Below are 24361 nucleotides of genomic sequence, written 5' to 3'. Positions count from 1 at the left end.
TAATAAGGATCTAATTTTCTTTAATTTAATGCTTTGAATAGTGAATTCACTCCCTGTTTACAAAACCAGAAGAAAATGAAATGGCACACAGTGAAAAGTCTCTCTCCTTGTTTCTCACCCCACTCTAGTATGTAACCAACCTCCTTCCTTTGTATCATTCCAGAGTTTATTTAGGTAGATGCAAGCAAATGTAAATGTCATTTCTTATTTTTATCTTTGTTTTTTAACCAGAATGTATTATATACACTGTTCCTTACTTTGCCCTTTTCACTTAATAATTTGTCTTGGAGATTGTTCCAACTCAGTACATCGAGTTTCTTCATTCTTTGTTCTGCAGCTGCATGTCTTCCTTCTGGACAGGCGCCATCTCTGACTTCTATATGATAAGCACTGTGGTCATCCCACTGACTCCTGATCCCATCTCTTATCCATTAACTCCAAAACCTTGTCCCCTCCATCTTCCACCTCAACCCCTTTTTACTGGCTTGTTTTGCCTACAAGCATGTCAGGTTTCTGTATGCTAAAAGAGAACGTTCCTCTTATTATAAGGACCCTTAAAGCTCCTGTAACCTTCAAACTGGATTGAGGTGTCCACAGCCTTCATCCACAGCTTCCATTTCACCCCCATTCCCTCCTTGACCTCTTGTGACCTGCCTTCCTCTTCCTGTCTGTACTGAAACTCATCTTCAGATGTCATCTAATGGAAACATTCAATAGCTTGGTCTTTTTCTGTCTCCACCCTAACACTTGAAAATGAGTACCCATCCTTTGTTTACCATTCACCCCTTAACCTCTTGTAAAATGACTTCTGCCCACCCCTTTATACTAAAACTGATCTTCAAGTGGTCAACTAACCTTTTAATGGACACTCTCCCAAGAACCTGGCCTTGGCTCACTTCTTTAGCCCCCATGCCTGGTGTTCCTATTACCTCTACCCCCACCATAGGCTAGCCCTAGAGATTCTATCTTCCCAGTGACTTCACTGCTATCCTTTCCTATCAGTTCTGTCCATTACCTCTAAATCAGATCCTAATTGTCGACGTCTAGACTATTAATAATAGTGATCTCCTAACAAACCTTTCTCTCCACAGCCTCTTTTCCTCTCTAACTGAAAAAATAAAGCAAAACTCTTTTTTTCCAAATGGGTTAAACACTAACTCCCCAATCTTATATTCAAGTCCTTCCACTATTTTAACTCAATTCAACTTGTATTGACATCAGTTGGCATTATCTTCCACGGCTATAGAAGCACACCCTGTGCTCCAGCCGAACCGGTCTGCTCTAAACACAGTGTGCTTTTGCGGCTCCAGGCTTTGGTTCACCCTTCTGTCCACCTGGATTACATTTCCCCTCCATCTCTGCTATTCTAAATCTCATCCTCCCAACTAATTCTACCTGTCACGATAGCGTCACTAGCCCTCCACCAAATGTGTTAGAGTTATCTGTGCGGTTATCATATTTTGCTACTGGATTCTGAACTCTGTTAAAACAAAATTTTGCATTTAGTGAGCCCTTCAACCGGTGCTAAGTGACTTGTATGCATTATCTCACCTGATCCTCACATCAACATTGTTAGGCCAGGACTCTCCCCATTAAACGTTAAAGAAACTGAGGCTCAGGGAGATTAAGTAGCTTGCCCAGGACATTGCAGCTGATGAGGGTGGAATCAGGTTCCTCCCTCACGCTCATTGTCTTAGTCCATTCGGGCTGCCATAACAAAAATACCATACATTGGATGGCTTATGAACAACAGAAATGTATTTCTCACAGTTCTTGAGGCTAAGTCCAAGATCAAGGCACCCACAGATTCAGTGTCTGATGAAAGTCTACTTCCTGCTTCATAAGCAGCTATCTTTTCGCTGTGTCCTTACATGGGAGAAAGGGCGAGGCTGCTCTCTGGGGTCTCTTTTATCAAGGCATTCATCCCATTCATGAGGGCTCCATTCTCAGGCCCTAAGCACTTCCCAGAGTCCTCATCTCCTAATGCCATCACCTTGGAGGTGAGGATTTCAACACAGGAAAGGGGGGAGGATACAAACATTCAGTCTACAGCATTCATGTTTGTGTTCCTTATCGTAGCCAGCACAGAGTCCACCACCTACAGCGAGTGTCAGATCAACGTGTTAAAAATGGTGTCTGTGTGTACACCATGACTCTAAGGGAGCAGGGAATGGGGATTGGAACAGTAATGAATTGGGAAGGCAGAATTATTGTTGATGTTATCAAATGTCCACTATTGGGTTACAGAGCCTTAGGAATAAGCATTTGACATGTATAGTTACTACGCAGGATTGCAGCTACTCTTCAATAGTCTCTAATTGTCATTTATAGGTTAGTTTTGTCTCCCTGGTTTTATTGCCATACCCCCTGGATTATCTCTCTCCTCTCTTGTATTCCCACAGCCTTGGGAGCATTGCTCAACTCAGGGTTCCCGTACTTGTTGATTTTAATGTATGTGTGTTTGTGTATGTGCTCGGCAACGGGATAGAGGCCGTGACGCGGGGTGCATTCCTCCCATCCCGCTCCCCTTGAGCAGCTGCAGCCTGGGTGCCTTCTTTCTCGGGGGAGGAGGCAGAACCGCTGACCCTTCAGCAAGTTGTCCCTCACAGAACAGGTGTCTCCCCCTCCTCTCGGAGGAGAGGGATGGCAGGACCCTCAGTGACATAAGCGACCCGCCAATGAGAAGTCAGGCTTTGGCAGCCGCGCCAATGGGCGGCCGGGGGCGGGTCCGGTTTCCTGGGAGCCCAGCGGGCGGGACTGGTCCTCGGGCCGCCGCGGAGTCTCCGGCGCTCGCGCTGCCCGCGGCTGCTCGCGCGACCGACTCCCCGCGGCTCCGGTGGCGGCGCCGTTCGCCTGCCCGCGCCTCTCGCGGACGCAGGGCTCGGCACCTCCCGCCGCGGCGCGGCTCCCCGCGGCTCGGGCTCCGGCGGTGGCGCGGCTCATGCCCCCGGGCTCCGAGCGCGCAGGTGGGCCGGCCGCCGCGGGGAGATAGGCCCCCGGGGGCGGCGGCGGCGGGACCATGGCCCGCAGACCCGGGGCGCCGGCCGCCTACGGGGAGGAGTTCTCCTTCGTCAGCCCGCTGGTGAAATACCTGCTCTTCTTCTTCAATATGCTCTTCTGGGTGAGTCTTCGGGGTCGCGGGGGCACCCGGGCTGCAGAGCACCCCGGGAGGGTGGAGTGCGCCGCCCGCGGCCGGGGAGGGGGCGTCCTGGGATACCCGGTTCTAGGCGAGCGTGGTGAGCGGCACTGCCTAGTTTTCTAGGCTGATGGCACTTTGGGGTAATTTATCCTGGGGAGGGACACCCCAGTGTCGCTGTGTCTGGAGGGGGCGTTGGGTGGAGGGGATGTAAGGGATTCAGTCAAGACTTATGGGCATTCTCTGGGCATCGGATGAGGGTCTGTGTCAGGCCAAAGAGGTGGGTTAGAGCAGGGGGAGCGGGTTTTCCTGTTGGACCAAAGCAGACCCACTGGTACAGTCATGACTGGGGGACTTTCAGGCCTGGGGACTGGGAGGCCCTGTTGGCAAAGAAAAAAGAGAAAGAGGGAAAACCCAGACCTTCCTTTCCCTTACCTCGGAGAGAATGGGTTAAGGGGCTTTTATCTCTTCCTCTTGCAGGCCTCTGGTGCCCCCTGGCCTCAAAGGCTGAGAAGGGACAGGAATGGCCTCCAGGTGTGGATGTCTCTCCCAGCACTGTCCCAAACTTTGCCCCCCTTTCTCAGGACCAGAGGCCATTCCCTGGGGTCTGCGGGTCTTCAGCATCTTTCAATAGGACTCAAGGTTGGGCTGGAAGGCCAGGGGTATTTTCAGAATCTTCTGCTTGGGGGTGGAAGAGTGGAAAAAAACATTGGACTGGGGTTGCCTGGCTTCTCATCCCCACTCTGCCATTAATTGTTGACTACGTTGGGCAATGTGTTCACCCCTGTAGGCCTTAGTCTCCTCCTCCATAAAATCAAACCCAGTTTGATCAAGGATGGCAGAAATACTCTGCTGGAACTGAGAATCCAGCTGGACCAGATCATGAAATGCTAGTTCAATCCTGTTTCATGTCTAGAGAGTCCCTGGGCCCCTCTGGATCTGAGAATGTAGGGAGCTTCACCCCCACTCCCCTTTCTTCTTCCGGCTCCAACTACACCGGAGCTGCCGCTCTAGGTACCCATTATGCGTGCCCCTCTCTGCCTGAGACCCAAAGTTCACACTTGCAGGAGGGAGTAATTATGAGTCTGAAATATGTTTCTGAGGAGAGAGAGCAGACCAGGCATCTAAGCCAGTTGTTGTAAAGGTTTCACAAGGGCTGTGGTGTGAAGAACAGACACAGACGCACGTAAGTGCTAGGCTGTTGGGACAAATGAGAGAGATCCTGGAGCGTGGTGTGACAGCTCACACTCAGCCATTGTACTGGGAAAAATGAAGTTTGAGCTCTTAACAAATTCTCAGTTTTAGAACTGGGGGGAAAAAAATGTAAAAGACAGCATGTCCAGCACCCGCATTTTATATATGAGAAAGCTAAAGCACAGAGATGGTCATTGTTTTATCCGGGGTCCAACAGCTGGTTAGTAGGCTTGATCTGGCAACTTTTCTACTCAACCACAGTGCCTCGAGGGGAAGTTCTTGGCCCAGATGGCTGCTGCTGTAACTAGAGTGTTAGCAGTATTAGTAGTTAACCAGACAACCCACGTCCCCATGGTGTAGGTTCTGCTTCAACTGCAGATTAGAAGAGAACGAGAGAAAATCTCACCACCCCTCTGCCAGGGCTTGGGGATATCCTAAAGGGAACTCCCCACCTAAGGGCAAGTCCCGAAGAACCCTCCTACATTGACACTGAGTGCGCCAGGCCAATGGCTTGCCATCCTCAAGGACGACACACTGTCCTCAGTGCTAGCACTAACATGGCGGGACCTCAGATCCTCAGGCTGACTTCCTCTCTCAGCCAAGACTGCATCTCCTTCAGAGCCTTTGGCACCACACCCTTATCTGTGCTCCCCGGTGGCAACAGCAGCTGGGTGCATCTGTTGCACTTGTGTTCATGGTCATTTTCTTGGACTTCCCCACTCCGTTCCACCCCGCTTTTACCAGACAAATGACTTGGGGAGGCTGCAGCCAGGGAGAGAGCGTGGCTCCATGGACCCATTTACCTTGGTAAAGAGGCTTCCCCCGAGGTCGGAGGACCCGGCTAACCAAGCTGACACAACCCCAAATTAGAGAAGAGCCCCTTCTTGGTTCTCCTTTAGGCTCACAAAAGCCAAAGGCTCTAGAAATAGCACAGCGAAGGACGCGTTTCTTTCTGGCACCAACTTACTGTGTGACCCGAAGCCGGTGTATCTGTCTCTCTGTCAATCTCTGTACTCTAAAAGAGAACATTTTTCTGCTTCTGTGAACTATTTAAAGATGAATGCATCACTTTGGGGACTGTTTTAGTTCTTCAAGACTTGGGGCTGGATCTAAGGATACATCTCTCTCGTGTCCTTGGTGTCCCTGGGACATTGACCTTCCCCGGGACAGCACTTTTTGGGTATTCCTGAGTATCAGTTCTCCCCCAGGCCCAGAGCTGCAGAGTTTCATTCCACACAAGTGCAGCTGGGGATGAAGCGCTGCTTCTGCAGATCAGGGTCATCTTTCTTCCCATCCCCCCCTCCAGGGACTGGTTACTGGGTTTTCTTTGTTGCAGACTTCCATCATCCTAATCAAACTCCCTTCTTCTGTCCAGGAGGCACCCATGGTTGGGGCTGCCCACCCACCCTTTTTCCAGGCAGAGTGTTCTGGGAGCTGAGTGTGGATGATGTCTGTGTCTCTGCCTGGAACACATTGGGAAGGTAGCCAGCGTCGTCTGTGCTCATGCTCAGTGATGCCGTGGTGGCCGTGGTTACCTCTGCTGCTGCTCTAGGAGCCCGGACTCTGGGGGGGATTTGGAGCCTGACTCGGAAAGCTCCTTTGGGACCAGGACCAATTGCTCCTCTTGCCATTTTAAACCTCGTTTTCCCTTTTGCCTGGGAGTTCTGATTTTCTTCCCAGAATCATTGGGATCCCATGGCTTGGAGTGGTTGTCCCAAGATACAAAAAAGTTGTATTTAAATCTTTCAGTCAAAAAATAGTTACCTTGCCCTGGCCAGTGTTTCTCAGTGATTAGAGTGTAAGCCCACGCTAACCAAAGAGTTGCGGGTTCGATTCCCAGTCAAGGGCATGTACCTGGGTTGCAGGTTCCATCCCCGGGACCGGTCAGGATGTGTGTAGGAGGCAACCAATTGATCTCCCCCCCCCCCCCCCCCCCCTCTTTCCACTCTCTCTAAAAATCAATGGAAGAATATACTCGGGTGAGGATTAACAACAACAACAACAAGAAACAGCTGCCTCTCCTCACCAATACAGGGACAGCTCTGTGCAGAGGGAAGACAGTGGGGTGGTACCTGCTTTATCAGCCTCGGGCATACATTAGCAGGAACATTATCAGCACTGCCCACAGCAGCCACCTCCTTCCTTGATGGTCCTTTTCCCACTTGGGGCAACAGTTGGGGTGGCTTTTGAGTCAGGCAGAATCCAGAAGCTCAGACCTCCAGCCCGTGCCTCAGCCCAGACTTCCTTGGTGTCCATGCCTCAGGGCTCCCTCGGCACCTTATACATACTTTGATTGCCAGGCCCCTTATCTATGCTGCAATTATGTGTTTATTTATGTCTCCTCTAGACTTCGGGCTCCTGAGGGTAGATTAACTTCTGTATTCTCAGTGCCCAGCTGTGTTTGGCAAAGAGTGGGTATTTATTGAATGTTTACTGGATGGCAAAGGAGAGAGCAGACTCCACAGGGTGGACCTGCCCTTCCTCCCTCTCTCATGGACATTAGTCTGTCAATATGCATCACAACGTTAAGTCCCTGAGCATTCCTGCTAGGGGTTATCCAACTGTGTTCTCCTTTGCAGTGGGTCCTGTGGCCCTCTCAAGCCAGGTCTGAAAAAAATGACAGCCTTCCTCTCCCTCAGGGCCAGGTATAATTACAATCTGTAGCACCCGGATTTCTTTTTACTTTCAATACAGCACACATGGACCCCCATTCAGGTCCTCCCTAGGCTGATGAAGGCCTCTGGTGAAGTATTTTCTTCAAGGAATTCACTTTCTTGTTCAGGACCACAGTACTGGAGTCTCCAGGGCACTCAGAATGCCCCACACATCGCAGCACCATCTGTTATAATCTGACTCAGAAGCCATGAGGAAATGACCAGGCATTAAACCTGGCAAAAAACCCTCCTGAATGGCATGGGTCCCTTCCCGCCACCAACACACACACACACACACACACACACACACATACACACACACACCTACCTAAAGACACTAGTAAGTAGAGCCCATCTCCCTCCCTTCCCCATAGATTAAGCAGGCTGCAATAAGTGAAGTCGTCACATTCTTTTTACTTTTTAACCTTTTGCACTCGGATGTCGAGTGTGACTCGACATGGTTAGCATTAGAATAAAGGAATCGAGAAAAAAGCAAGCAAGTGCAAAGGGTTAAAACATCAAAAAATAAAATAATAAAACCTCATAGACACAGACAACAGTATAGTGATTACCAGAGGGAAAGGGGGGTGGGAGGAGGGATAAGAGGGTAAAGGAGGGATAAATGGTGATGGAAGAAGACTTGACTTTGGGTGGTAAACACACAAGACAATGTACATATGCTGTATTATAGAATTATATACCTGAAACCTATATAATTTTATTAACCAGTGTCACCCCAATAAATATTTTTTAAAAACCACCAATAAAGAAGACAAGAACCACACCCTTTGCTATCAAGTCACATGCATAACTTCTTAACTACCCTAATAGCTCTCTCTGCCTTCTACCACGTAGAAAATCATAAACTTCGAGCCATCTTTGAAAAAGTAAAAGAAAACATATAGCACCTCTCAAGGTCTCAATAGCAGGCTATGCATCAGGCTGGTCACTCCAGGGCCACGAGTTTGAGTATTTAGACTACTGTGAGCCCTTGTGGACTTCCCTTACTCGTTTGTAAACTTGGGAAACCGAAACCAGCCATGGCCTAAGTAAGCTAAAGGGTTGGCCCTAGACATTGGAGGGGAAAGAGCCCCAATTCAGAAAGCCAAAAGCCATTTTCACACGGAGAGTTGCCACCTCAGAAACCCAGGAACAGCAGTGCTGGGTTGGCCACAGAAGGACCAGTGTGTGCAGATCCTGAGCCCAGCTTTAGCTCTAGCAGGCTGTGATTTCCTTGACGTCATCCCAAATGAGGACCGAAAGGACTAAGAAACCAGAGTGCCGACCCACAGGGATGTTGGGAGGAACAGGATTTTGATTCCTACAAAGGGAATCACTCTAATATCAGCTGTCCTCCACCATCACCTTCAAAAGAAGAGGGGAAGACATTTCAAGGAAGAGGAGAGGACCCTGGGACAGATGCACCCACTTCCCACAGACCAGATGTTAGAATGTGGAAGACAGGGCTTTCTCTCGGGGACTGGTGGGCCCTGTGTGGTGATGCTGTGTCTTCTCCTTTTAGGGCACTGTTCCGGGGACTTCCCCTGCTGGCACCATCACTTCCTGGTGCTATCTTCCTTCCCCTTGCCTGAGCCCTACCCAGTTTGGAGATTACCAGCTGCTCCCCGAAAAGAACTGTAGGCAGCTTCTTCCTACCTCATATGTCCCATGGTGAATGTACTGGTCCTGAGGTTGCTGTGAGGCAGAGAGAGGAAGGCAGCCATGTGGCTGAGGTCATAAGGACCTAGGTTCCAGACCCACTTCAGCCACTCACTAACTGAGTGAACCAGGGAAAGTTACTTAAATTCTCCCAACATCAGTTCTATAAAATGGAGATACTAACACCTTCTTGGGGTTGTGATCAAAATGCAATGAAATCATCCTATCTAATAAAAGAGTAATATGCAAATTGACCATCACTCCAACACACAAGATGGCTGCCCCCATGTGGTCAAAGATGGCTGCCCCTTGTGGGCACAAGATGGCTGCCACAAGATGGCCAGCAGTGGAGGGCAGTTAGGGGTGACCAGGCCTGCAGGGGAGGGCAGTTGGGAGGGACCAGGCCTGCAAGAGAGGGCAGTTGGGGGCAATCAGGCCTGCAGGGGAGGGCAGTTAGGGGTGACCAGGCCTACAGAGGAGGGAAGTTGGGGGCAACCGGGCCTGTAGGGAAGGGCAGTTGTGGGGGGACCAGGCCTGGAGGGGAGGGCAGTTAGGGGTGACCAGGCCTGCAGGGGAGGGCAGTTAGGGGCAATCAGGCTGGCAGGCAGAAGCGGTTAGGGGCAATCAGGAAGGCAGGCAGGTGAACAGTTGGGAGCCAGCAGTCCTGGATTGTGAGAGGGATGTCTGGCTGCCTGTTTAGGCCCGATCCCGGAAACGGGCAGTCGGACATCCCTCGAGGGGCCCCAGATTGGAGAGGGTGCAGGCTGGGCTGAGGGACACACACACCCCTGTGCATGAATTTCATGCACCGGGCCCCTAGTATATAATAAAAGGCTAATATGCAAATCAACCAAATGGTAGAAGGACTGGTCACTGTGACGCGCACTGACCACCATGGGGCAGACACTCGATGCAAGAGCTACCCCCTGGTAGTCAGTGCGCTCCCACAGGGGGAGCGCTGCTCAGCCAGAAGTCGGGCTCACAGCTGGCCATCACAGCGGCAGTGGCAGGAGTCTCTCCCGCCTCCACAGCAGCGCTAAGGATATCCAACTGCTGGCTTAAGCCTGCTCTCCGCCTAAGCCGGCAGTCGGACATCCCCCGAGGGCTCCCAGACTGCGAGAGGGTGCAGGCTGGGCTGAGGGCCCCCTCCCCCCGAGTGCACGAATTTCGTGCACCGGGCCTCTAGTAGTGATATAAAGTGTTTAGACCAATGTCTGGTCCATTGTGTTAGAAATAGCTCCTAGAGCCTGGCTGGCCGTGTGGTTCAGTGGTTGAGTGTTGAGCTATGAACCAGGAGTCGCAAATCAATTCCCTGTTAGGGCACATACCCAGGTTGCAGGCTTGATCCCCAGTGCAGGGTGTGTAGAAGACAGCTGATCAATAATTGATGTTTCCATCTCTCTCTCTCCCTCTCCATTCCTCTCTGAAATCAATTTTAAAAAAATTTTTTAAGAAAGAAATAGCTCCTAGAAGTCACCTGTTGAGGGTGAACTTGAAGAGCGAGAATGTGTGCTTCTCCTGACAAGTGGCAAGTAGATGGAGATAGAGCCTGGCTTCCTTCAGTCTTGAACTCCCTACTATTAGCCAGAGCGAGATGATAATTAATGATGTTTTTATATGTTACTAGAGGCCCGATGCACGAAATTCGTGCAAGAGTAGGCCTTTGCAGCTGCAGCGGCTGCCTGGATCCTTCCCCCACTGCCTCAGCAGCTGCCTAGATCCCACGGCTGCAGTCCCGGCTTCATCTGGAAGGTCGTCTGGTCTAATTAGCATATTATGCTTTTATTATTATAGTTTACAGAGAAGTTATATGTATATAACTTCTGTTATCTACAAGGACTTTTCATAGGTTCATGCTTTAAGGCTTGACACACCACCTTAGTCTTAAAATAGAAATGGACTCCCAAGAGCTAATCTGTGTGTGATTTTTGGCATTTGAGCACTAGAGCCAGAAGAACTCTTGTTCAGGGCCTTAACTTGAGGCCCCTATAACCCTTCCTCTCCCAGCACTGATGGCCCTGAAGCAGTGTCCTGGAGGCTGGAATAAGGTTGTTTCTAACAAACATCAAATTGTGGCCATCTTTTCCCAATTTGTTGGGGAAGGGGTGGAGGAGGCAAGATAATGGAGATAATTTTTTTTTTTCTACCATGAACATTAGTACCTGTGGCTGCTTATCTACCAGCTAGTACTAGCCATAGGCAAAGGAAAGAAGACAAATAGCAACCAAATATTATAGAAAATAGGAAACTAGTTAGAGTAGTGCCTATATTATTATTTTATGAGATGCAGAGATACATGTTTAACATCTACATCATCTATTAGATCATTCCTTATTTCTATGATAGAAATTATGTTGTGCTTCCTCACATGACACACTGAGGACACATTATTCCTGTCATATTCTTGTAAAAAAATGTGTTATCTGATTCGAATTGTGAGGAAACAATCAGATAAATCCAAATTGAGGGACATTCTGCCAAACAACAGGCCTGGACTTATAAAAAATGTCAGTGTCGCCCTAGCTGGTTTGGCTCAATGGATAGAGCATCGGCCCATGGACTGAAGGGTCCCAGGTTCGATTCTGATCAAGGGCATGTACCTTGGTTGCAGGCTCAATCCCTGGTCAGGGTGGGTGCAGGAGGCAACAAATCGATGTGTCTCTCTCACATCAATGTTTTTCTCTGTCTTTCCCTCTCTCTTCCACTCGGCCTAAAAATCAATGGAAAAATATATCCTTGGGTGAGGATTAACAACAGCAACAAAAAAAGGCAGAACAAGGGTTAGCAATGATGTAGAGAATCTGGAACCCTCATACATTGCTAGTGGGCCTGTGAAATGGTACAGCTACTGTGAAAAAACAGTTTGGCAATTCTTCAAAAAATTAAACATAGAATTACCATATGACCTGGCAATTCCATTCCTATGACCTGGCAGTTACACTCCTTGGTGTGTACCCAAAAGAATTGAAAACAGGTATTCAAACAAAAAATTTGTACAGAGATATCCATAGCAACACTATTCACAGTAGCCTAGAGGTGGAAAAAAACCCAAATGTTCATCAATGGGTGAATGGATAAACAAATTGTGTTATATCCATACGATAGAATATTACTAGGACATAAAAAGCATGAAGTAATGATACATGCTGTAACAGGGATGAACCTTGAAAACATTAGGCTATGTGAAAGAAAGCAGACATAAAGAGGCACATATTGTATGATTCCATTTATAGGAAATGTGCAAAATAGGCAAAAACCATAGACACAGAAAGCCAGTTGGTGGTTGCCAGGAGTTGGAAGAGTGGAGGGGAATGGTGAGTGACTGTTTAACGGGTACAGGGTTTCTATTTGGGGTGATGAAAAAGTCCTGGAACCTGATAGTGGTGATGGTTGAACAGAAATGTGAATGTATGTAAGGCCACTGAACTGTACACTTTAAAATGGTTAATTTTTGTGGTATATGTATTTTACCACAACTTTTAAAAGAGTCAGTATCTTTAAAACAAAGTAAAGGGGAAAAGCTGCAAAACTGTTTTGGGGTAAAGGGGACTTGATCACTAAATGCATGATCCTTAATTGGCTCCTGGATCTGAAAAAAGAAGAAAATAGTTAAAATGACATTATCAGGATAAGTGAAAAACATTAATATGGACTGTAAATTAGATAACAGTAATAGCATATTTAACGCTTAAGAGAAAAATTAACATATCAAAATTGTATCTAATCTAATAATAGACAAATATGCAAATTGACCATACCTCCGACACACGCCCACAAGCCACGCCCACCATCCAATCAGAGCGAGTATGCAAATTAACCCAAACCAAGATGGCTACAGCCACAGAGAGCAAGGTTTCCTAGGTAACAGAGGAGGCCAAGCTTTCCGCCTGCCATTTCCAGGCCTAAGCCTCCACTCAAGCTACAAAGTTTCAATTATAGAAGGTAAACAAATTCAAACAAATGGCGGCAGAATGGAGCTTGAGAGAGCAGGCCAGGGTTGCCGCCGGCAACAGGGGAAGCAAAGCTTTCCACACACCCTGGCTGGGCTCACCTGCTTAAGGCAACAAAGTTTCAATTATAACCCCAACACAATGGCTGCGGCCTCGGAGGGAGCCCCAGGCTTGGCTTGGCTCCGCTCCAGGCTACAAAGTTTCAATTGTAGAAGGAAAATAAATTCCAGATACCAGGGCCTCCGCTTGGGTTACCAGGGGGCGTGGCCCGCCTGCAAACCACCACAGGCCTCTCGATCAGGCCGCCCCATGGCCCAAGGGAAACCCCACCTGATCCGGGACACCCTTCAGGGCAAACCAGCTGGCCCTCCACCCCTGTACCAGGCCTCTATCCTATCTAATAAAAGAGTACTATGCAGATTGATCATCACTGCAACACACAATATAGCTGCCCCCATGTGGTCAAAGATCCTGCCCCCATGTGGACACAAGATGGCCACCACAAGATGGCCCAGCAGGAGAGGGCAGTTGGGAGTCACCCAGCCTGCAAGGGAGGGCAGTTGTGAGGGATCAGCCCTGCAAGGGAGGGCAGTTGAGAGGGACCAGGCCTGCAAGAAAGGGCAGTTGGAGGTGATCAACCCTCCAGGAGAAGGCAGTTAGGAGTGACCAGGCCGGCAGAGGAGTGAAGTTGGGGGCAAACAGGCTGGCAGGGGAGCTGTTAGGCATCAATCAGGCTGGCAGCAGAGTGGTTAGGGGGTGATCAGGCTGGCAGGCAGAAGCGGTTAGGGCCAATCAGGAAGGCAGGCAGGCAAGCAGTTGGGAGCCAGCAGTCCTGGATTGTGAGAGGGATGTCCGACTGCCCGTTTAGGCCCGATCCCACTGGGATCGGGCCTAAACGGGCAGTGGGACATCCCTCAAGGGGTCTCATATTGGAGAGGGTACAGGCTGGGCTGAGGTTGAACCCCCCTCCGTGCACGAATTTCGTGCACTGGGCCTCTAGTCTATATAATAAAAGCCTTAAGCGACCCTTACAGCAGAACAACCAGTCACTATGATGCACTCTGACCACCAGGGGGCAGACGCTCAATGCAAGAGCTGCCCCCAGGTGGTCAGTGTGCTCCCACAGGGGGAGCTCCACTCAGCTAGAAGCCAGGCTCATGGCTGGCAAGTGCAATGGCAGTGGTGGGAGCCTCTCCTGCCTCCGCAGCAGCGCTAAGGAGCAGCACTAAGGAGCAGCAAGCCGAGAGGTAAGGAGCAGTGAGCAGGCAGACATCCCCCGACGGGTCCCGGACTGCAAGAGGGTGCAGGCCGGGCTGAGGGACCCCCCCCACACACACACACCAGTGCATGAATTTCGTGCACCGGGCTTCTAGTAGGCTATACCAACAGAGCACTGTAGCTTCCCAGTGCTCTGTTACCTGAACAGTTTTAAGATCTGCTGCTTTACACTTTGGTGATTGCATGCAAGAGAATCCCAGTTTTAGAAAATCTGATATAAAAAATGATGATTTACAAAACTAATAAATGGGGGGTGGCTATTTTTAAGATATATTTTATTTTTTTATATTTAGTTACAGTTTTTCAGATTTTCCTTGGTTTTAATGACTTTGACAGTTCTGAGGAATACTGGTTAGATGCTTTGCAGAAATATTCCTCTATTGGAATTTGCCTGATGTCTTTCTCCTGATTATGTTGGAGTTATGGGGTTTGGGGAGGTAGACCACAGAGGTGTAGTGCCATTTCCATCACATCATATCATACACCAGTGATTTTTCTCTGTTGATGTTGACCTTGATAATTTGGCTGAGGTTTGTTTGTTAGGGTTCTCCACTGTAAAGTTAGCCTCCCTCCCCCATCCCCACCCCCTTTTTCCATACTGTACTCTTTGGAAGGAAGTTACTATGTGCAGCTCACACTTAGGAGTGGAGAGTTACACTCTGCCTCCTCAAGAGAACAGTACCTACATAAATTATTTGGAACTCTCCTGCATGGGAGATTTGTCTTTTCTTCCTCATTTACTTATTTATTAAGTCATTTATATCAGTATGAACTCATGGGCATTTATTTTATATTTGAGGTAATAATTCCATTACTTCCTTATTTTGATGTTCCTTTGTCATACCCACATCAATGTGTGGTTTTGTTTTTGCGCATTTCCTTATTTTCTGTTATTACAAGGAACTCCAGGCTTATCTAGTATATTTCCTGCCCCAGTTCTAGAATCAGCCACTTTCCGAGGAGCCCAGGGAATGGCTATTTTCATTTTTAGTTGATTACTCACCCCACTTATGGATAAAGGTACTGGTGCATGCACATTATTTTACATAATTTGATTGACAACTCTTCAGGAACATGCCTTTTGCTGGACTCAGCTATTTTAAAAACTATGTCTAGTTTTTTAAAGTTTCCAGCGAGATTTTATTCTAGCCAGAATATGAAAAGCTGTTCTAAGATAAGAAGTGTCTTTATCTCCATCCTTATCATGAAAGGAGGTCATTGGTGATACTGTGGGGTGTTATAAGGGTTTTGTGGCAAAGACTGATATGGTGGGAAGAGAACCAAACTGAGTCTGGAAATTGGATTTAGTCCAGATGTTACCACTGCACCTATGTGCACTTGGTCAAGTATCACTTTGGTCTTTCTGCCTCATCTATAAAAAGAGATTAGTGGCAGAACGCATTTCTAAGGTTCCATTCAGTTTTTAAATGCTCTGCTATTAACAACAGCAGCACTATTTCGGAATGGCAGGAGCTTTAAAGACTTCAAGGTGGGAGATGTGGGCAGGAATAGAAGTGTGAAAGGGCAACTTGTGACTCCAGGAGAAAGAGGCAGATCAGTGACCGAAATGCAGGATTTTAGAGTTAGCTAGTGAGCACCAGCATAAGTGGTATCATTCATAATCATATTAAATATTAATGATAATATTAAAGTCTTAATCTTGATTGTAATATAGCTTTCGGCTGCTGCTCTAGATCCCTGGCAGAGTGTGTTTGAGGCTGTGGTTCTCAAACTTGGCTACACATTGGAATCACCTGGAATACAATCAGAACTACTGTTGCCCAAGTTCCAGTGCCAGAGATTCAGATATACTTGTTTTGGGGTACAGCTTAGGCATCAGGAGTTTTTAAAGTTCTCCTTCCCCCACCCCATTCTAATGGCAGCCAAGGTTGAGAAGCACTGCTTTAGGCTATAGAGGCTCTTGCCCCTCTCCCAGATAACGCATAAGGACCACATCTTACTTGTCTTTGCAGTCCTCAGAGTACCTTGTACATAACACCTGATGAATTGGATTTGGATAGTGTATTAGTTTTCCTATTGCTGCTGTAAAAAAATTACCACAAACTTACAACACAAATTAATCTTCTTACAGTTCTGGAGCTCAGAAGTCCAAAAAAGCTCTCACTGGCCTAAAATCAAGGTGCTGGCAGGGATGGTTGTTTTTTTCTGGAGGCTCTACAGGAGAATCCATTTCCTTGGTTCATGGCACCCCATCACTCCAACCTCTGTTTCCATTGTCACACATACCTCCTCTGACACTGACCCTCTTTAAGGTCCCTTGTGGTAATATTGGGCCCAACTGGGTAATCTCCCCATCTCAAGAGCCTTAACTGAATCACATTTGCAAAGCCCCTCTTGTCACATAAGGTAACATTCACGGGTTCTGGGAATTAGTACAGGACATCTTTGGGGGGACACTATTCTATCTACCACAAATAGAGACAGAACAACTGCTATAGCTACAGGCCCATGCCTGGAATTAAGTCACCCTGTGATACATGACAGCTCTTACTTTCCTTTCTTGTTTTAGCTGTGTCAGGATTTAATTAGAGATCATCTTTGTGGAAAGTTATACACTCTTGTGAAAATTTAACATGTGGAAAAAACAGTGAGGCACCTGAAAGCAACAGAAATAAAGAGCAGATACGTATTTTTAAATGATCCAGTAAAGCGATATTCAGAAGTGTAATTGCCTGTGGTGTTTTAAAGAGCAGGCAGAGATGCTCAATCACTCTGGCAAAGGGCCGTGCCTCTGGGCCTGGGGGATGACTGCATCTCTGTCTTCTGGTTTTCTTGCCACCCACTCACCCTATTGCTCCCTGAGCCTGGTTGTGCTTAGGACAGTGATGGCGAACCTATGACACGCGTGTCAGCACTGACACGCGTAGCCATTTCTGATGACACGCGGCTGCTAAGGCGGCCGTAGGCCGAGGATGAAACATTTGCTGCTCCTGAGGATGAAACATTTGCGAAATAATGTTTTTTCCTCAAAGTGACACACTACCCGAGTTATGCTCAGTTTTTTGGCGACGTTTGACACACCAAGCTCAAAAGGTTGCCCATCACTGGCTTAGGACAAGAAGCAAGTTGGCACCTCCAGCCCCACCCTCAGCTCTACAAGCCACTCCCTGGACAAAGTGTGTGAGGGCCAGATGATAGCATATCTGGCCCAAAGTCAGAGACGGTGTCAGACGGTTGAGGAGTAAGGAGAGGGGCCTGGAAGACATGGTTTTGGATAAGGGTTTCCCATTTACTGCTGAATACACCAGATGGTAGAGGCCCCTGAGGAAAAATGTCTTTCTGTGGAGGGATTAGTCTGACCCTGTTACCTGCTATAGGGGTCCAATTCCCTTCTCCCACGAAAGCCCCAAGATGGCTCTTTCCAGCTGGTCTCCGTCTTGCAGGACAGTGGAGTCTAGCCAGCCATATTCCCGACTGAGTTGGTCAAAACCCTGTTCTGAGAACTCTCTCCAGCCAGAGCGTGGCCCCAGCTATTGCCATGGTGACAGCCAGCTGCTGCTTATCGCCATCAGCCTGGGGACAAAGAAAAGGCAGATAAGGATGTGCAAACTGGGCAGCCCTGCACTCCTGGAGGCCTTAGGGGGTGGCAGGGAGACCCCTTTGAGGACCCCTGGTAGTCGCTGATGGGTTGTCCCCTCAGGGCAGTCAGGAGGTTCGAAAGGCTTACATCCCTCCATTCCTCCACACTGTAATCGGGGTTTATAAAGATAAAGGTTCCTTTGCCAAGGGAGTTCTGCTGTTCTTACACCCACACATTCATGCATGCATTCTTTCACTTTGGTATGCACTTCAATTCTTGAATTTGACATCATATTGACCTTCAAGAGAGTCGGAGACCTGGGAGTATGCATCTACTTGTCCTGCTTTGACTTTAAGACCTGCCCTTTGATGTAGCTGGGTTAGAATTCAGAACTTCATGGAGCTTCTGTGTGACCCAGGGCAACTTAGTTAACTTAGTAATGACAGATAGTTTATTGTCAGGCATTGTGGTGCATACTTTCCATACATTTTCTTATTTCATTTTCATCTACTTTTTAAAAATGTAGTTGTTTTTAATTCCCACCTTTAGATACAGAAACGGAGGCTCCAGATTTGTCCAGCATGGACCCAGGTCTGAGTCATTCTGAAGCCCAAGTTCTTAGCTATTGTTCTTAACCTTGTAAGCTGTAAATTCCTATCTGTAAAATGGCGATAATAGCTGCCTCACAAGATAACTGTGCTGTGAGGATGGAATGGGATAATCTTGGTAAAAGCTTTTCATGAAGATAAAGCGCTATCAACTATCAACTGTATCACTGGGGAGGAGAAGGATGCTTATCTCTGGGTCCTGGGAAAGACCTCCTACTCTCCTTTAAGGTTACCCAATGGTGGTCAGGCCTCTGGTTTCCAAAATCTCAGGGTCTAGCTGGTCCCTTGTCTCCACAGGTGATTTCCATGGTGATGGTGTCCATAGGAGTCTATGCTCGGCTGATGAAGCACGCAGGTGAGCTATAGGTCCCCCTCTGTCTTCCTACAACTCTTGCCAGGGCTCTTCCTTCTCTGCCTCCTTCAGCCCTGTACCACTCCTTCTCATATAAGCTATGGGGCTAAATGGGGCAGCCACCCTCTAGCCAAATCTTGGCAGCTTGTTCTCACGTCAGTTCATCTGGATTTCCCAGAGCTCCCATGAGCCTTGCAAATATACCTGCCTTTTAGGCTTAGGAAATGTCTAGGAAAGAAGGTAGGCCTCTGGGAACAAAGTGATCAGAGGCTTCAGCCCCTCCCTCACTCTGTCCTGGAGTAACTCAACCTCCATTCCTACTCCAGTGCACAAAATCTCCGAGAAACCATCAGCAAAGCTGGCAAGCCTAATACCATCCTAATTCTTTTCTGGAGCCAAAGAATAAAGGCTCTTACTTTGTTAGTTCCTCAACTTAAATGCCACAAACCCTGCTGGGCCCTTTTTGTTCTCCCCTGAGAGGGGAGTACTGCCTCCCCATAACCTTCACCCAACCACACTAGACATCCCCCCACTAGGGGAGGAGAACATTTGGGGGGGCACCTCCACCCATTCCTGGGTGCCACCCTGAGTCGGCTCCAGGCTCAGACTGAGAAACAGCCCCTTCTCCCAGAAGCAGCCTTGGCCTACCTGGCTGTGGACCCCGCCATCCTGCTGATCATGGTGGGCATCCTCATGTTTCTGCTCACCTTCTGTGGCTGTATTGGATCCCTCCGTGAGAACATCTGCCTCCTGCAGACGGTGAGTGCTCAGCGGCCCCACTACAAAGACCTGGGCCCCCTTCTCCCTGTGCCTCTCAGCCTCCCAGTGCCATTCCTACAACCTTTCGATTTCCTCTGTCCCACCCTACCCCCAAGGTCGGTGCTGTCCACTCCTCACTGTAGAGTTCAGCCCAGGTGACCCCTTTACCGGGTGGGGGGTCATCTGGGAGAAGTAACCTGTGGTCCCTCAGTACTTCCCATGGCCCTGGGAGGGGCTACTGCCCAACGTGGTAACAGACTGTTGCCTTTTCCTGCCCACTCCCCACAGTTCTCACTCTGCCTCACCATCGTGTTCCTGCTACAGCTGGCTGCTGGGGTCCTGGGCTTCGTCTTCTCAGACAAGGTAGTGTTGGGAGCCAAGGGCCTTCTCAGGTGTGAACCAGAAGAGGAAGGGAAAGTTTCTGCCTGGGATTAGCCTGATTGATTAACCACAGCACCAAGAAGTATCAGCCTTTGAAAGTCTCTCCTTAGGGATGAATGAATAGCCTTTAAAGTCGCCATATTTAAAGAGAACTTTAAGATTGTTCCCCTCTGACAATCTGAGAGGCTAACAGGGAAGTAAGTTCTATGAACACAAAGTCAAAATAACCTGCAAACTTTAACGGCAAATGATTGGACCACAGACAACATGAAGAGCTTTTTACTTCTTTGGGGGGAAATGTCTATTGGAATAAATAGTAGGAAGGAAGGAGCAAAGTAAACCAAATTTTGAACGGTGCTTACCATATCTGGATGTGATCTGTCATTCAGTGATAGTTCCTTTCATTAAGAACCAAAATTCCTTTCCCAAAGGGCAAATGATTGTAGAGGACAGTATAGGATTATGGAGAAGACGTTTTGGGAAAAGTAGTGGAGCAAGAAGGAAAAGATCATGGTAGGAACTATGAAGTTGAGAGCCACTGTATTCATTCAGAATGTCCTAGTCCTTCTGGCTTAGTAAACTCAAAATGATAAATGTAGATGTTTTGAGTCTAAAGAGATGTAATTCTCTTATGTCCACTAGAGGTCAGTGCTTCAGCTCAGTAAGTCTTTTTTCTACTAAAAAAAAAAGTTTCTCCGCTTTGCATCAATCAGCAAGTATTTTGTGGTAATAGTATCAGAAGTAGATAAATATTTGATTATCATGAAATGTGGCTCTTTGAAGGTCCACTGGTGCCTGAGGGCCCAAGGATGGATGGGCTTCAGAACTGGCTCTCTTCCATCACTAGGACTTGGTTCTGATTTCAAGGCTAACTTAAACAAGGATGACTGCTGTCTACTGTTATTTCTGCAGGGAGGAGCAGGTTAGGGTTTAGTTCTGTGTTCTTATTCCCTACTTCTGTCTCTGGCAGGCACGAGGGAAAGTGAGTGAGCTCATCAATAATGCCATTGTCCACTACCGAGATGACTTGGACCTACAGAACCTCATTGATTTTGGCCAGAAGGAGGTATGGGCTAAGAGGTGGGGGTGGGCAGCTAGTGGTCCAGGAGGCTGTGAGCAAAAGTACCTTCCCAAGAGAGGCCTCACACTCTAGGCCTGTGGCCTTCTTCATTACCTGCCAGAGTAATGGATTCTCTGGGAAGGGGGTTGGAAAAAGAAATACATGCAGGGTGCTTTAAAAGTATTTTTAAGGGCATAGAACAGAATATATAGTGATCTACCACTTGTGTAAAACAAGAGGGAGGAAAGAACATGTATTCATATTTGCAAAAGGAATCTGAAAGGATATGTAAGGAACTATTATAAGAGGTTGCTTTGGGGGGGGGGGATGAAGAACTGGGAAGATTTTTTTTATATATATTTTATTGATTTTTTACAGAGAGGAAGAGAGAGGGATAGAGAGTTAGAAACATCGACGAGAGAGAAACATTGATCAGCTGCCTCTTGCACACCCCCTACTGGGGATGTGCCCGCAACCAAGGTACATGCCCTTGACCGGAATCGAACCTGGGACCCTTGAGTCCGCAGGCTGACGCTCTATCCACTGAGCCAAACCGGTTTCGGCAGAACTGGGAAGATTTTTTAATATTAACTTTTATTCAGAAATTAAAATTTAAAAATTGTGATAAAATATACATAACATAAAATTTACCATTTTAACCATTTTTAAGTGTACAGATCTGTGGCTGTAAGTACAGTCACATTGTACAACCATCATTACCATCTACCTCCAGAACTTTTTCATCTTCCCCAACTGAAATTCTATACCCATTAAGCAATAACTCCCCATTTCCTCCTCCCCTAGTTTCTGGCAACTACCATTCTACTTTTTATTTCTATGAATTTGACAACTCTAGTACTTCTTATAAGTGGAATCACACAGTATTTGTTCTTTTGTGACTGGCTTATTTCACTTAGCTTAATGTCTTCAATATTCATCCATATTGTAGGATGTGTCAAAATTCCCTTCCTTTTTAAGGCTCAACAATATTCCATTGTATGTATATACCATACTTTGATAATCCATTCATCTTTTGATGCACACTTGAGTCAGTTCCAAATTTTGGCTATTGTGGATAATACTGCTATGAATCAAAAGCTACATTTTAAATAAAAGTGCTTCTGAGACCAGTGTTGAGTTCCCCTTCCCTTGGCATAATAGACACTGACCTAGTCCTACTTGCTTTCATGGTGTAATTATGGGCCCACAATATTGCAGGTCCTCCTCTTGTGTCTTCTCTACATTAACACAAATGTTGGCAACACTGAGCCTTTTATTTCCGTCAGTATTTTTGAACACCTTCTTTTGTCAGGTTCTGTGCTATTCAGGACTTCAAAACCAGAAACTGCCCTCAAGAAACTCATAGTTTAAAGTGTAAAACTTCTTCACCTGAAGGCCATTGACAAACTTGGACTCATGTTTCAAGGTTGTGTTAAACACAACCTGCCCTTACAAGTGGAAACTTGCCATAGACTTTTGGCTGTTCTGAGAATTCTCCTGATCACGTCATTGTGAGGGTGGGTGATTCTTAACCTCTGTGGTGGGCTTTGTTGCAGTTCAGCTGCTGTGGAGGGATTTCCTACAAGGACTGGTCCCAGAACATGTACTTCAACTGTTCAGAAGATAACCCCAGCCGGGAGCGTTGCTCTGTGCCTTACTCCTGTTGCTTGCCTACTCCCAGCCAGGTGAGCAGACTTCACACCTCTTTTCCTCCCGGGCAGTGATCTGAGTTACTTTCTGATTAGGACAGTCACAGTGAGGAATCCCCATTCCCTAGTTTAACCAATCAATTTTGTTGGACAGCTGTCCGATGTTTTCCTTCACCCCAATCTGATGGCCTTTTACTCATGCAGCCCACGTGGGAGTTCAGAAGGGGCGAGTCTCTGAAGCAAAGAGAACTGGACTTGGATCTCTCCGAGGAAGGGAAGCCTACATTTAGCAACTTATAACCTAGCATCCTCCACATATATTCTCTAACAATTCAGGACTTTAAGAAGGGTGGGAAGCCCATCAGCTATGGTCTGAAAGAAAAGGTTATTGGAATGGGAGTCCCACTCGGCTTTTTAACTTTCTCCCTAGGCAGTGATCAACACCATGTGTGGCCAAGGAATGCAGGCCCTTGAGTACTTGGAAGCTAGTAAAGTCATCTACACCAATGGCTGTATTGACAAATTGGTCAACTGGATACACAGCAACCTCTTCTTACTTGGTGGTGTGGCACTGGGCCTGGCCATCCCCCAGGTAACTTACCCTGCAAGACTTGTGGGTCCCACAATTCTGCAAAGACTCCTTTGTTTGGGGGAGGGCACCTGGGATCAGCTAGGGTGTCAGGCACTGACATTGCTGAGGAGATGAGATGGTGCTGACTGAACTGGGAAGATTGAGTCAGGGAAAACAAGGGCATTGCTCATTGCTGAGGGCCCAATCCTTCTTGCCTCTCCCAGCTGGTGGGAATCCTGCTGTCCCAGATCCTTGTGAATCAGATCAAAGATCAGATCAAGCTACAGCTCTACAACCAACAGCACCGGGCTGACCCATGGTACTGAGAATCCATCTGCACCTCCTCACTGTGGCAACAGGCAAGCCTCATCACCAACAGCAGTGGGTACAGCTCTCAATGCTCAATGGAGATTTGGATTCCCCCCAGCAACAGCCCAGTGGGAAGAAGCAAACTCCAAACAGGCAGATGGCAGGTGCTCAGGTGGCTCAAGTCTCGGGAAGATGCTCCTCCGCTCCCCTTTCTAGCCCTCAGCATTGTTAAGAGAATTGTTTTGTATTGTTTCTAACCTAACCCATTTGGCTTTATGTTTTTTTAAATTTTGTCTGGGCAGAGATGTTTGGGAACAGCAGTTGCACAGTCATGAGGGTATAGATGCTGCTTTTCACGGAGGCACTATAACTGACTGCTCTACTGAGGCTGCTACTGAGGTTGACGGACACACTCAGAATCCAACTGTTGCCAGTGAGACCTGGCTGAGGAGTGGACCCAGCAGCCCTGCCTGGAATCCATTTGACATGATACTGGCTCCAGAAGGGAAGGGAAGGGAGCAGGCAGTGAGCTTGGGGGTCAGCTGGGGACAGTTGTATGTGTTGGGTAGCAATGGAAGGCAAAATGTTTACTAAATGCCTGCTCTGCCATCCTCCCAGGTAGTCAGAGTGAGGTACATCCTGTCCCTCCCTCATTTCCATGGAAACATGGCAGCAAGGGCAAGGGGAACAACAGCAGCCAAATTCATCCCTCTCTCTGACACCCTTTGAAAAATGTTCGGGACCATGGTCTCCTCCATATTCTGCAGCCAGCAAAGGTGGAACTGAGCCATTCCTTCTGTTTAATTTCTCCAGTGTGGCCCTCCCTCTCCAGCAAGTGGGGTTCTTTAAGCTTGGCAGTGTACTGAGGAGGTGAGGTAACCCCCGCCCTCACGCCCCCATTCCCCTGCACCAGAGCTCAGTATTTCTACAGTGTTAGAAGCAAGGATCTTGCTGGGGCAGGGGGAGCCAGAAATGGCAATAAAAGTTTGTTGACCTGGGCTAAGCTGAACTCCATGAATTTTCCATTCTGGCGACTAGAAGGGGAAGGGTAGAGGAGAGGACTGGAGACTCCCCTAAATATCGCTGTACCTCCTCGGTCCCTTGTCCCTCTGAGTCTATCAGATGTACCCCCTTCTCCCACAACCCCCTCTCGTCTAAATTAGCTCGAAAGATCCCAGTTCTGATCTGAAAATGCGTTCATTGTATCCCAAAACCTAATGTTCATTTCCTTTTTCCAAACTAAAAGTGAACTAAACTTTG

General features: G+C 47.7%; 1 protein-coding gene across 2 annotated transcripts; it reads left to right on the top strand.

Moving 5' to 3' along the window:
• Positions 1-2774: 2774 nt before the first annotated feature.
• On the top strand, positions 2775-24099 carry TSPAN33 (tetraspanin 33). 2 transcript variants are annotated; one of them, XM_028129051.2, is made up of 8 exons: positions 2775-3121; positions 18318-18375; positions 19007-19131; positions 19420-19494; positions 20483-20578; positions 22129-22257; positions 22652-22813; positions 23017-24099. In XM_028129051.2, exons 1-8 carry the CDS (start codon positions 3020-3022, stop codon positions 23116-23118), a joined length of 849 nt encoding a protein of 282 aa, XP_027984852.1. In that variant the 5' UTR covers positions 2775-3019; the 3' UTR covers positions 23119-24099. The 2 variants fall into 2 exon arrangements, with proteins under 2 accessions (XP_027984852.1, XP_008152250.1); XM_008154028.3 differs by having other exon boundaries at positions 19004-19131.
• The last annotated feature ends 262 nt before the right edge of the window (positions 24100-24361 follow it).

This window comes from Eptesicus fuscus, chromosome 14 (genome assembly GCF_027574615.1).
Source record: "Eptesicus fuscus isolate TK198812 chromosome 14, DD_ASM_mEF_20220401, whole genome shotgun sequence".
NCBI lineage: Eukaryota > Metazoa > Chordata > Mammalia > Chiroptera > Vespertilionidae > Eptesicus > Eptesicus fuscus.
The sequence above is the reverse complement of the archived record's forward strand: the minus strand, read 5'-3'. Positions and strand labels throughout refer to the sequence as shown.

What these genes read in the sequence shown, in the direction of transcription:
- TSPAN33 (XM_008154028.3), top strand. Translation starts at nt 3,020, where the DNA reads ATGGCCCGCAGACCCGGGGCGCCGGCCGCCTACGGGGAGGAGTTCTCC. An exon ending in TCTTCAATATGCTCTTCTGG is followed by an intron (nt 3,122 to 18,317) that starts GTGAGTCTTCGG and finishes TTGTCTCCACAG; the next exon opens with GTGATTTCCATGGTGATGGT. An exon ending in TGGGCCTGGCCATCCCCCAG is followed by an intron (nt 22,814 to 23,016) that starts GTAACTTACCCT and finishes TGCCTCTCCCAG; the next exon opens with CTGGTGGGAATCCTGCTGTC.